The sequence below is a fragment of the Emys orbicularis genome, chromosome 4, assembly GCF_028017835.1.
Source record: "Emys orbicularis isolate rEmyOrb1 chromosome 4, rEmyOrb1.hap1, whole genome shotgun sequence".
Taxonomy (NCBI): domain Eukaryota; kingdom Metazoa; phylum Chordata; order Testudines; family Emydidae; genus Emys; species Emys orbicularis.
This window is the reverse complement of record NC_088686.1, coordinates 127420778-127434881: the sequence shown is the minus strand read 5'-3', so window position 1 is coordinate 127434881 and position 14104 is coordinate 127420778. Positions and strand designations below refer to the sequence as shown.

General features: G+C 44.2%; 1 protein-coding gene across 1 annotated transcript in view; it reads left to right on the top strand.

Annotated features, from left to right (window-relative positions):
* The first annotated feature begins 67 nt into the window (after nt 1–67).
* LOC135877851 (olfactory receptor 5F1-like) overlaps nt 68–14104 on the top strand; it is a 59879-nt gene continuing 45842 nt past the window's right edge. The window contains 1 exon segment of the mRNA XM_065403382.1: nt 68–243. Within this exon segment, the coding sequence (XP_065259454.1) occupies nt 68–243 (176 nt within the window).

The following is a 14104-nucleotide window of genomic DNA, read 5'->3' as shown; positions in this document are numbered from 1 at the left end:
GTGCCCTCTTATGGAATAATAATTATTGTCATCCTTCTTATTGCAGAGACAAAATATGTGGAGAAAGATGGCTGGGGAGAATGGTACCCCAGTGACTGAGTTTATTCTTGTGGGATTCACAGATCATCCAGCACTGCAAGTGCCCCTCTTCATGGTGTTCCTGGTGATCTATATTATCACCCTGGTGGGGAATCTTGGGATGATGTTGTTAATCAGGAGTGATCCCCAACTTCACACCCCCATGTCAGTACCGGGTTTATAATGGCGCCAAAGGCGCCATGGCACTGGGCCCATGCACAGCAGAGGCCCCCTTGGGCCTGGCGCTCCACTTCTGCTGCAGACGCAGCCCAGCGGCCGCAGTGCTGGCTCTGCTCTCCAGCCCTTCCCTGACGACCTGGACCCTGGGCTTCTCCTCCGCCCCCCCCCCACTCGCTCCTCCTCTCCCCCTATTTTCTGACTAGCTCTACTCAGGAACGAGCCTAAATGTTCAATATAGACCTTAATTTACTAATAGATCCAATACATAAAAAGATATTTTTCTTTCTGTAATTTTCCAAAATGAACCCAACTACTCTTGACAGAAGCTTCTGAAGCACTGTAATATACTGAAAATATACCCATTAATCCTTATCAGGCTGTCTTTTTTATTAGCTTAGCATTTGACAGCTATTTAGCACCTGCTTAATCACCATTATATTCCTTGGTACTAGCTAAATTTATGCTAATAAATTAATCCTTGTTAAAGAAAAAAACAATATGTGACCATGTAAGTAAATACTTTATTATAATACATACACGCAAGAGGGCTGAATTAAAGTTGCACAGGCAAGCTTAATTCTGGTATTTCCTAACTTTTGAGTGCTTGAATTTTCAAACGTAATGACATTCTTTTAATGAAAGGCTAATTTGCGTGTGCAATTTCCTACTTTAAAAAAAGACCAAATTGAATAATCAGAAATAATCATACTGAAACCCACATGGTTCAGCAGCAGGGTTGGAACCTTCAGATCCACCTCACAGACCTCTGCCACTGGAGCTAATAGAAAAAACTGATAACAGCAGTAGGTTGTCAACTCCTACGTAGACCAGCACCTGAGGGGGATGAGACACACTTTGCCAGTGTGTTTCACAGCTATTCGCTGACCACAGAGGAATGGTGAGACTCAGGATTCTTGGGTTCCATTCCAAGCTTTGGAGAGGAGTGTGTTCTAGTACCACAGACACTTCTGCCTGTTCCCCCTGAAGTTTGAGCCCTTTCGTCCTGTCCCCTCCAATATGTCCTTTCCCCAGACCTGTCTTTTCCCCACCTCTGATTCCTTGTCCCTATCTCATTCTCCTTGCCTTCACAGTCCTAGTCTCCACTCCTTAGGCTTCTCATCTCAGTCCCAGTCTTGTTGCTCAGCCAGTTTTGGTCCCAGTCTCCCATCTCTCTCCTGCTGCTTGTCTAAACTCAGTGTTTTCTCCCAGCCAAGTGGCTCCCAATCCCTCCCACTGCTTCCCTCTCTGACTCCCAGTCCCAATCTCATTGCCCAATAAGGGCAGGTCTTCACTACGGGGGGGGGGTCGATTTAAGATACGCAAATTCAGCTACGTGAATAGCGTAGCTGAATTCGACGTATTGCAGCCGACTTACCCCGCTGTAAGAACGGCGGCAAAATCGACCTCCGCGGCTTCCCGTCGACGGCGCTTACTCCCACCTCCGCTGGTGGAGTAAGAGCGTCGATTCGGGGATCGATTGTCGCGTCCCGACGATACGCGATAATTCAATCCCCAAGAGGTCGATTTCTACCCGCCGATTCAGGCGGGTAGTGTAGACCTAGCCTAAGTCTCAGCTTCCCCTCCCCCAGCCTTGTTGGCTCCCAGTCTCTATCTCCTTGGTAACCCAGTTCCAGCCTCACTTCTACACCTGCAATTCATAGGCCAAATCTCCTTGCCTGGGTAGTCCTAGTCCCAGTTTCAGACTCCTTGTCCCAATCTACTCTTTAACCCTCCCCTCTGCTCCAGCTTTTGTCCACACTGCATTCAAATTGGACAGTTTCCTCCAACACACTGCCCAGGTGTCAATGGGGGGGGGGGGCGGCGGCGGCGTAATTAAGAGCACAGGAAAGACGGGCTCACTTTCTGTTCCAGTACCTGGCCTCATCCTGGCCTGGAGCAGCAGGGAGCACCAGTTACAGGGAAAGTCTGGCTTCACCCTTACAGCCCTTGGCTGGAGCATGCTCTTTTGTTCTGTGAATTTGGTGCACATGTAGGAGTCTGGTCACATGTAGGAGCTGTGAGGGGATGGAGCATGCACAGTGAGGATAGAATCTTTGGACATTTTAAAGCAGTTAAAATCAAAGACATTTCTGTTGAGCATGTGCAAATTCAATTTTTCAGAGGTTTTATAACTTGGCCAAATTCAAGCAGATTTCCATGGTTGTAGCAAAAAACCCATATCCTTGATTTTAAGGACACCCACCGGACAAATTTCAAGTCCCTGCTCCAAAACATGGAAGGACTAAAGCTGTTGAAAGAAAAGGTGTCCAGAATTTTTTTTACCGTAGGCAAAACAACATATTTTTCTCTAGCCTCATTCTCAAAAATGGCTGAACTATTTTGGGTGAAAATTTTCAAAAATAATTTAGTCTGATACAAACAACCAGCATGGGAAATTTCAGCCTTTACAGTTAGTTTTTCAAAGTTGTAAGCAACTGAAAACAGGGTCATATAAAGGGTCATATAAAGGGAAGTGTCAGGCAATCTTAATAAAGATAGAGGTGATGTTATCAACCCTGCCTAGAATACTCAGAGGAGCATGAGACAGTGCCAATCTCATGGATAAGGGCAGCAGCCAACCAGTGCCCAGGATGCTCCTCTACAATGTGGGGGGAGAGTAAATCTGATATGATGACCCTAGGACAAGCCTAACACTTTCTCATTGCATCATGGGCTATGTTGCATCCACACACAGCCAAGAGGACTTCAGTATTCAGTACCAACTCTACCTTTGTAACTCATGACAGTGCAGTAGTGATTGATCTCCTGGGGCCCGCAGAAGCATAAGCAAAAGGTAAAAATAGTTTCCAGTACTGCATGGATGACGTCAATAGTATAGATACCCAAATTAGCTGGAAACAGACCCTGAAGAACCTGACAACAGTATAGAGCAGTGAGTTACAGATGTCTGCATCCCGATCATATGTCATCACAGCCAGCAGGAGACATTGAAGGGTGGCAAAAAGAACAAAGTAATATAATTGAACGGTACTCCCAGGGAAAGAAATCTTCTTCCTCCCCAATAACAAGCATGGCATCATCTTGGGGGTGATGGTGGAGGAATAACCAAGATCAGCGATTGACAAGTAGCTGAGGAAGAAGTACAGGTGGCTATGGAGCCAGGAGTCAATCCTGATTAATGCAGTCATCCCCATATTCCCCACTAAGGTGAAAGGTGCATGATGAGGAAAGCCACAAAGAGGAAACAGTGCAGCTGTGGACAATTCGTAGCTCCGAAGAGGATGAACTTACACACACTGGTGTGATTTTCCCCAGCCATTGAACTGGTTTCTACACTGTGGGAAGAATGAGATATTAACAATACTGTTGCATAAGGAGGGTATGAAGGAATTAGGAAAGACCACATTGTCTAAAAAGCCAACAAAACTGTAATAGTCCATATCATTCAGTGTGGTGCTATGTCACCCTCTAATGGTGAGTTGGCCACAGATACAGGTTGATGAGCCTGCTACAGTATTTAGTAACAGATGTGGGTCTCTCAGCTTAGATGGTTGAGGCTGCTGCTTTAAGGTCTCAGGTTTGATCCCTACTGATGATGAACTGCCCAGGGGCAACAATTTACACCCTCACACACACCTCACCACCTTTCCTTCTGCTGGCAACAAATAGCACCATTCACCAAAAGGACACTTTATTTTATTTTCCCATTCCCCCAGTCTCTCTCTCACACCCTATTCACCTGCCACCCAACCACCAGAGGATGGGCAGCCCATTATAATACATTACTATAATTTCTTTCCTTCCTGAAGTGCTTTACAGGCTGAAGTATTGCCGACCCCAAGCATTCAAAAACCAGGAGATCTGACCCTCCCAAGAATCATAAGATTGGCTTAAAAGTTAATAGGTAATCTTTTTATTTACTGGTTTCAGAGTAGCAGCCGTGTTAGTCTGTATCCGCAAAAAGAACAGGAGTACTTGTGGCACCTTAGAGACTAACAAATTTATTAGAGCATAAGCTTTCGTGGGCTACAACCCACTTCTTCGGATGCATATAGAGTGAACCATATATTGAGGAGATATATATACACACACATACAGAGAGCATGAACAGGTGGGAGTTGTCTTACCAACTCTGAGAGGCCAATTAAGTAAGAGAAAAAAAACTTTTGAAGTGATAATCAAGATGGTTCAGTACAGACAGTTTGATAAGAAGCAAGTGTGAAAATACTTACAAGGGGAGATAGATTCAATGTTTGTAATGGCTCAGCCATTCCCAATCCCTATTTAGCCCTGAGTTGATTGTGTCTAGTTTGCATATCAATTCCAGCTCAGCAGTCTCTCGTTGGAGTCTGTTTTTGAAGTTTTTCTGTTTTAAGATAGCCACCCGCAGGTCTGTCAAAGAATGGCCAGACAGGTTAAAGTGTTCTCCCACTGGTTTTTGAGTATTATGATTCCTGATGTCAGATTTGTGTCCATTAATTCTTTTGCGTAGAGACTGTCCGGTTTGGCCAATGTACATGGCAGAGGGGCATTGCTGGCACATGATGGCATATATCACATTGGTAGATGTGCAGGTGAATGAGCCACTGATGGTATAGCTGATGTGATTAGGCCCTATGATGGTGTCACTTGAATAGATATGTGGACAGAGTTGGCATCGGGCTTTGTTACAAGGATAGGTTCCTGGGTCAGTGTTTTTGTTCAGTGATGTGTGGTTGCTGGTGAGTATTTGCTTTAGGTTGGGGGGTTGTCTGTAAGCGAGGACAGGTCTGTCTCCCAAGATCTGTGAGAGTAAAGGATCATCTTTCAGGATAGGTTGTAGATCTCTGATGATGCGCTGGAGAGGTTTTAGTTGGGGGCTGAAGGTGACAGCTAGTGGTGTTCTGTTATTTTCTTTGTTGGCCCTGTCTTGTAGGAGGTGACTTCTGGGTACTCGTCTGGCTCTGTCAATCTGTTTTTTCACTTCAGCAGGTGGGTATTGTAGTTTTAAGAATGCTTGATAGAGATCTTGTAGGTGCTTGTCTCTATCTGAGGGATTGGAGCAAATGCGGTTATATCTTAGAGCTTGGCTGTAGACAATGGATCGTGTGGTGTGTCCTGGATGGAAGCTGGAGGCATGTAGGTAAGTGTAGCGGTCAGTAGGTTTCCGGTACAGGGTGGTATTTATGTGACCATCGCTTATTAGCACAGTAGTGTCCAGGAAATGGACCGCTTGTGTGGATTGATCTAGGCTGAGGTTGATGGTGGGATGGAAATTATTGAAATCATGGTGGAATTCCTCAAGGGCTTCTTTTCCATGGGTCCAGATGATGAAGATGTCATCAATGTAGCGCAAGTAGAGTAGGGGCGTTAGGGGACGAGAGCTAAGGAAGCGTTGTTCTAAGTCAGCCATAAAAATGTTGGCATACTGCGGGGCCATGCGGGTACCCATAGCAGTGCCGCTGACTTGAAGGTATATATTGTCCCCAAATGTGAAATAGTTGTGGGTGAGGACAAAGTCACAGAGTTCAGCCACTAGGTTAGCTGTGACATTATCGGGGATACTGTTCCTGATAGCTTGTAGTCCATCTGTGTGTGGAATATTGGTGTAGAGGGCTTCTACGTCCATAGTGGCCAGGATGGTGTTTTCTGGAAGATCACCGATGGATTCTAGTTTCCTCAGGAAGTCAGTAGTATCTCGAAGATAGCTAGGAGTGCTGGTAGCGTAGGGTCTGAGGAGAGAGTCCACATAACCAGACAAGCCTGATGTTAGGGTGCCAATGCCTGAGATGATGGGGCGTCCAGGATTTCCAGGTTTATGGATCTTGGGTAGCAAATAGAATGTCCCTGGTCGGGGTTCTAGGCATGTGTCTGTACAGATTTGTTCCTTTGCTTTGTCAGGGAGTTTTTTTAGCAGATGGTGTAGTTTCTTTAGGTAATCCTCAGTGGGATCAGAGGATAATGGCCTGTAGAATGTGGTGTTAGAGAGCTGTCTAGCAGCCTCTTGGTCATATTCCAATTTATTCATGATGACGACAGCACCTCCTTTGTCAGCCTTTTTGATAATGATGTCAGGGTTGTTTCTGAGGCTGTAGATGGCGTTGTGTTCAGCATGGCTGAGGTTATGGGGCAAGTGATGTTGCTTATCCACAATTTCAGCCTTTGCACGTTGACGGAAGCAATCTATGTAGAAATCCAGTCTGTTGTTTCGACCGTCCGGAGGAGTCCACGCAGAATCCTTTTGTTTGTAGTGCTGGTAGGGGGGATTCTGTGGGTTAGTATGCTGTTCAGAGGTATGTTGGAAATATTCTTTGAGTCGGAGACGTCGAAAGTAGGATTCTAGGTCACCGCAGAACTGTATCATGTTCGTGGGTCTGGAGGGACAAAAGGAGAGGCCCCGAGATAGGACAGACTCTTCTGCTGGGCTAAGAGTATAGCTGGAAAGGTTAACAATATTGCTGGGTGGGTTAAGGGAACTACTGTTGTGGCTCCTTGTGGCATGTAGCAGTTTAGATAGTTTAGTGTCCTTTTTCCTTTGTAGAGAGGCAAAGTTTGTCTTGTAAATGGCTTGTCTAGTTTTTGTAAAGTCTATCCATGAGGAAGTTTGTGTGGAAGGTTGGTTTCTTATGAGAGTATCCAGTTTTGAGAGCTCATTCTTAATCTTTCCCTGTTTGTTGTATAGGATGCTGATCAGGTGGTTTCGCAGTTTCTTTGAGAGTGTGTGACACAGTCTCTCAGCATAGTCTGTGTGATATGTAGATTGTAATGGATTTTTTACCTTTAGTCCTTTTGGTATGATGTCCATCTGCTTGCATTTGGAAAGGAAGATGATGTCTGTCTGTATCTGTACGAGTTTTTTCATGAAGTTGATGGATTTCCACTCCATACACTAAACTATCTAAACTGCTACATGCCACAAGGAGCCACAACAGTAGTTCCCTTAACCCACCCAGCAATATTGTTAACCTTTCCAGCTATACTCTTAGCCCAGCAGAAGAGTCTGTCCTATCTCGGGGCCTCTCCTTTTGTCCCTCCAGACCCACGAACATGATACAGTTCTGCGGTGACCTAGAATCCTACTTTCGACGTCTCCGACTCAAAGAATATTTCCAACATACCTCTGAACAGCATACTAACCCACAGAATCCCCCCTACCAGCACTACAAACAAAAGGATTCTGCGTGGACTCCTCCGGACGGTCGAAACAACAGACTGGATTTCTACATAGATTGCTTCCGTCAACGTGCAAAGGCTGAAATTGTGGATAAGCAACATCACTTGCCCCATAACCTCAGCCATGCTGAACACAACGCCATCTACAGCCTCAGAAACAACCCTGACATCATTATCAAAAAGGCTGACAAAGGAGGTGCTGTCGTCATCATGAATAAATTGGAATATGACCAAGAGGCTGCTAGACAGCTCTCTAACACCACATTCTACAGGCCATTATCCTCTGATCCCACTGAGGATTACCTAAAGAAACTACACCATCTGCTAAAAAAACTCCCTGACAAAGCAAAGGAACAAATCTGTACAGACACATGCCTAGAACCCCGACCAGGGACATTCTATTTGCTACCCAAGATCCATAAACCTGGAAATCCTGGACGCCCCATCATCTCAGGCATTGGCACCCTAACATCAGGCTTGTCTGGTTATGTGGACTCTCTCCTCAGACCCTACGCTACCAGCACTCCTAGCTATCTTCGAGATACTACTGACTTCCTGAGGAAACTAGAATCCATCGGTGATCTTCCAGAAAACACCATCCTGGCCACTATGGACGTAGAAGCCCTCTACACCAATATTCCACACACAGATGGACTACAAGCTATCAGGAACAGTATCCCCGATAATGTCACAGCTAACCTAGTGGCTGAACTCTGTGACTTTGTCCTCACCCACAACTATTTCACATTTGGGGACAATATATACCTTCAAGTCAGCGGCACTGCTATGGGTACCCGCATGGCCCCGCAGTATGCCAACATTTTTATGGCTGACTTAGAACAACGCTTCCTTAGCTCTCGTCCCCTAACGCCCCTACTCTACTTGCGCTACATTGATGACATCTTCATCATCTGGACCCATGGAAAAGAAGCCCTTGAGGAATTCCACCATGATTTCAATAATTTCCATCCCACCATCAACCTCAGCCTAGATCAATCCACACAAGCGGTCCATTTCCTGGACACTACTGTGCTAATAAGCGATGGTCACATAAATACCACCCTGTACCGGAAACCTACTGACCGCTACACTTACCTACATGCCTCCAGCTTCCATCCAGGACACACCACACGATCCATTGTCTACAGCCAAGCTCTAAGATATAACCGCATTTGCTCCAATCCCTCAGATAGAGACAAGCACCTACAAGATCTCTATCAAGCATTCTTAAAACTACAATACCCACCTGCTGAAGTGAAAAAACAGATTGACAGAGCCAGACGAGTACCCAGAAGTCACCTCCTACAAGACAGGGCCAACAAAGAAAATAACAGAACACCACTAGCTGTCACCTTCAGCCCCCAACTAAAACCTCTCCAGCGCATCATCAGAGATCTACAACCTATCCTGAAAGATGATCCTTTACTCTCACAGATCTTGGGAGACAGACCTGTCCTCGCTTACAGACAACCCCCCAACCTAAAGCAAATACTCACCAGCAACCACACATCACTGAACAAAAACACTGACCCAGGAACCTATCCTTGTAACAAAGCCCGATGCCAACTCTGTCCACATATCTATTCAAGTGACACCATCATAGGGCCTAATCACATCAGCTATACCATCAGTGGCTCATTCACCTGCACATCTACCAATGTGATATATGCCATCATGTGCCAGCAATGCCCCTCTGCCATGTACATTGGCCAAACCGGACAGTCTCTACGCAAAAGAATTAATGGACACAAATCTGACATCAGGAATCATAATACTCAAAAACCAGTGGGAGAACACTTTAACCTGTCTGGCCATTCTTTGACAGACCTGCGGGTGGCTATCTTAAAACAGAAAAACTTCAAAAACAGACTCCAACGAGAGACTGCTGAGCTGGAATTGATATGCAAACTAGACACAATCAACTCAGGGCTAAATAGGGATTGGGAATGGCTGAGCCATTACAAACATTGAATCTATCTCCCCTTGTAAGTATTTTCACACTTGCTTCTTATCAAACTGTCTGTACTGAACCATCTTGATTATCACTTCAAAAGTTTTTTTTCTCTTACTTAATTGGCCTCTCAGAGTTGGTAAGACAACTCCCACCTGTTCATGCTCTCTGTATGTGTGTGTATATATATCTCCTCAATATATGGTTCACTCTATATGCATCCGAAGAAGTGGGTTGTAGCCCACGAAAGCTTATGCTCTAATAAATTTGTTAGTCTCTAAGGTGCCACAAGTACTCCTGTTCTTTTTATTTACTATCTACTTTCTGCACCTTTTGGGAGCACTCGTCTCATGCTTTCAAGATTTCCTTTGCAAACTCAAAGGGCCAGAAATTAACTTTTTCATTAAATGAAAGTTGTGATTCTCCTGAAATATCTTAATTCTTGGAACTGGGGCTTTAAGAAAACTACCAAATATTGAGAAACTCACAGTATAATCATGAGAGTTGGCTACTCTGCAACTGTGGGCCTCTTTCTCCTCTAACACTGGTTTTACATAGATGTTATGCTGTTATGAGAGACCTGGACTTGACATAACCCGCAGCCATCTTGTGCACTTAACCACCATAAGCTGGAAGTGAGAACACCACGTAGTCAAGAAGAATGTGGCCTTGCTTAGGCAGACAGAACAAAAACATATGCACTGCTGCAGTGTTACTAACTAGGATAGATAGAGTAAAGTGGCCAATTCATGAAAATGGAAGGGAGTGTGAATAGCTGACCTTGGGCTGGGTGCTTGTGCCTGTAAGTTTCTTGCCAGAGCTACTTTGCTGATAAGTAAAAATTATGAGTTCTTTGCTGTTGCTGGGGAAATTGTTAGCATCTTAAGATATTTTGAGTTATGTGCTTTATTTGGAGAAACCTACAGTTTAGTGAGTGTGTATACTCTGGAGAAGTTTGGATTTTCTATGAGCAGCAGCTAGGAGGACACCACTCTAGACTTTGGGTAACTATATTATGGGGTGCTCTAGTCTATTGCTATTTTATATGTGTGCTTTGTACTCAATAAAAACGAGTATTTTTGGGTGGAAGCACTCTTGTGTGTACCAATCATTTATTAGACAGAGGTGCTGTGCTCCCATCCCTATTTATTTCCTGACACCATCAGGAAAACAGAGACTAGTTACCATAGCTTTGGGTTCAGATAACCCTGGGTAACAATGCCACTCTCATAGTCATGGAATCATGGAATCACAGTCCTTAAACAGGAAGCATTTATTATACAAAACAGTTACATGCTACTGGCTTCCATATGGCTCAAGTGCCAGATTGGTCTTGCTTTATCATGTAATCTAGAGGAGAGGCACTGGATGAATAGTTAGGAAATCCATTTTTTAATCCCAGCTCTGCCACTGATCTTTAGAAAGGTTACTTTCAATCTTTGTATCACTGTTTCCATTCACATCCTTTAGCTTGTCTATTTTTACTGTAAACTCATTGGGGGCAAGAACTGTCTCTTGTATAGACCCCAGCACATTGAACAAAGGAGAGTAGACTACAGCTACCATTGACTCTTCTGAAGCTGTGAAAGGTTAGATTTTACCACTATAGTGTTCAATTTAGGATTATGGGGAAAGAGATGAGAGAGTCAGGAGCAGCATGGTGTCAGAGACCACAATGTCAAACCCTGATCCATAGGGCTCCTGGGGCCAGAAATCTCTGACATGCTACCTATTAACCTGTTAACAGCTGTCAGAACTAGAAGATCAACTCTGACAGAGGACTCCAGTCCTGAGATCTGATGGACTGAGCTCTGTTTCCATTTAAAACAAGCAGAGGATCAGGAAGTTGTCTGTGCAAGTGGGTTTTTCCCAGCTCAAGATTGCCTCCCCTTATGCTACCTTCTCCTGCTGCCTAACTATGACCTCCTGATATCCTGACACCTGACCCTTGGATCACCCTCTGGCCTGTCTTGGAACCTGATCTCTTGGTAACCTGACCCTGCCTACCTCCTGACCCCTGATTCTCAGTCCACTCTCTGGCCTGTCACAGACTCTGATCCTCTGGTATCTGACCTGGCCTGGCGTCTGACTCTGCTCTGACCATTAGGTCAGACTGCCTACATCCTGGTGCCTGAAGATCTGATAAGTGTGAGGGATTCCAAAGCCTTCTGAGACTCAAATGGGATTAATCAGAGAGACGCAAATGTCTATGTCTGTATTTGTTTTGGTCCTTGAAATAAAAAAAAAAAGAACCTAAATGTGAACTGAGTTATTGTGATTTCCATGTGGTTCCAGGAGAACAGAGAGGTCCATAGATGTTATTGGTCATGTTTGTGTGGCTGGGGAAGAATAGATGAAGCTGGATTTGGGTTCTCAACAAAGACACCAGACTTTAATCCAAGCCTGCTCTCTTCCCTGTACTCAGCCTTATGTTGTGAAGCTAGTTCAGATTCCCATTTCAGTCATTTGCCCAGCCTAGGAAGGAGTGCCAGCATTATACTATCAAAATAGTCCAGTCAGGATACCTTTATATACTGAGTGAGAGAAACATCCTAATGACAAAGCTGAACAAGTGACTAGTGATTTTGTGTAGACAAAAATGAGACCCCCTTAAAGGGGCTTAATTTTTCAGAAGGTGTGTGCGCAGTGCTCTCTGAAAATCAAATCCTTTTGAGGTGCCTGAAGCTGGGCACCCAAAATCATATTCCCTTTTGAAAATCTTGACTCTAGTGATCAGCTTCATTCTTCAAGCCCTCATCCCTCACCTCAGACCCAAACACATAAAGGGAGTGAGAGCTAATGGGAATCAAACTGTTAAACTATATTTCCTAGCAACATCTAACTCCTGGCCTTTCAACTGAATAAAATAGCAACAACAAAAAAGGAGAAACTAATTGTTTTACTCAAACAGGGAAAAATCAGCACAAAATTAGAAAGAGTAGAAGATACTAAAAGAAAACAAAAGATGATTGGTAGACAGATAGAACTCCAACATTTCAGACCTACATCAAGCGGGAACACATTTGCATCCTGCCTCCAAAGCAGTTCCATCTTGTTATCAGCATCCGAGTTTATCCTGCCTCTTCATGAGCAATGGGGACCCTGATCCCTGAGGCATGATTGTGACAGACGTTCCCGGGGTGCAACCTGGAACTGGGCACCGCTGAGCCCTCTGTCTTACCAACCTGAGCTTCCTTTCATACTGTGATAATGTGAAAGGTCTTGCACTCACACAAACTTTCACAGGCAGGAACACATCTAGCAGAGTTACATGAATGCTTTTGCCAGCCACTCATGAACCAACAATAGAGAGGCTTCAGTCAGTTCCCTCCAGCTCCCCAGCCTAGGATCCCAAACCTGTCCTGTACTGTCCTGGTCAGAAGCCTGACTAGTGTAAGTTATTACCCCATCCACCCTCCCTCAATGTGGAGAGGACAGTGCACCAGCCCCTGTTCCTGAGCAGATTTCCCTTTACATGTCAAACAACACACTGTTTTAGGTAAAAAATATAAAACAGGTTTATTAACTACAAAAAGACAGATTTTAAGTGATTATAAGTAATAAGTGTACATATGAAAGTAGATTCCCTAAGAAATAAAACAAAATCACAATCTAAGTTCTATAACCTAGACAAGATTTGAATCAAGCCGTGTCTCACCCTGATGGTACAAACAGCTCACCAATATTCCATACACAGGCTGGTATTCCTCCTTTCCCACCTGGGACCACCTCCCCAATCCAACTCTTTATCCTCTAGCCATCTTTCCAGGTGCTCAGTTGTGGGGGGAGTGAGTCCAAGTGATGATGTCATTTCTCCCTTTTATAGCTTCTGCAATGTGAAGGGAACTTCATTGTCCCAAACAAAGCCCCCAGCAGAGTTAGTGGAAAAGTACAGCACAAGATGGAGACCAGTGTCATATGAGCTGATCACATGTCCTTGCATGCTTCGATGAATCATAGCAAGGGCCATTACCCATATTCTGGCTAGAACGTCAACAGCAAAGTCCATTAGGTGGGGATAAGCTTCCTCCATGGCCCATTGTGTTAATTGATGGGCCATCAACTTGAATAGTCCATTCACAATGTGCTGACTAGACTGGATGTAAACTACCTTGTGGGAGTTACCTCAGGAGCAAACTTATTTGAAATACAGGTACATAGTCAATATTCATAACTTCAGATACAAAAATGATACATGCATACAAATAGGATAATCCTATTCAGCAAACCATAACTTTTCCATTGACACTTCACATGACATATTTTGTACAAGGTTTGTTGCAATTATATAACAGTGGTGAATATGTGGGTGCCAGGGTGTTGCTTTGAGGTACAGAGTGTCACAATGATACAGCAGAGAAACTTGGTCACACCACAAATAACTAATCAAGCTGTTTAACCAGGTGTGTTTGGGGGTTGAAGCATAAATTGCATGTGAACTCTCAAGTGCATTTTCAATTCATTATTACTTGGTAAACTTTTTTTGCTTTTCTCCCTAGGTTTCCTTCCCAAAGGCTATTTGTATTTAGTTCCCATCCACAGGAGGATAAAGGTACCAACAACCATGTTTAAAGAGGACAGCTGCAGCTGGCTCAGTTTTCCAGGGGATACAGCAGACTTATGCTTAATTTGGGGTGCAAGATGCACTTGTCACGTATAATAGGTTCATTCTTTGGTGGCTACTTAGAGATTAATTATGAAGAAGACAGTTGGTGAGATTCAAATAGAGACTTTATGGGTTTTATTAATACCACAATCAATATAAGTAAAATCACAGAACTA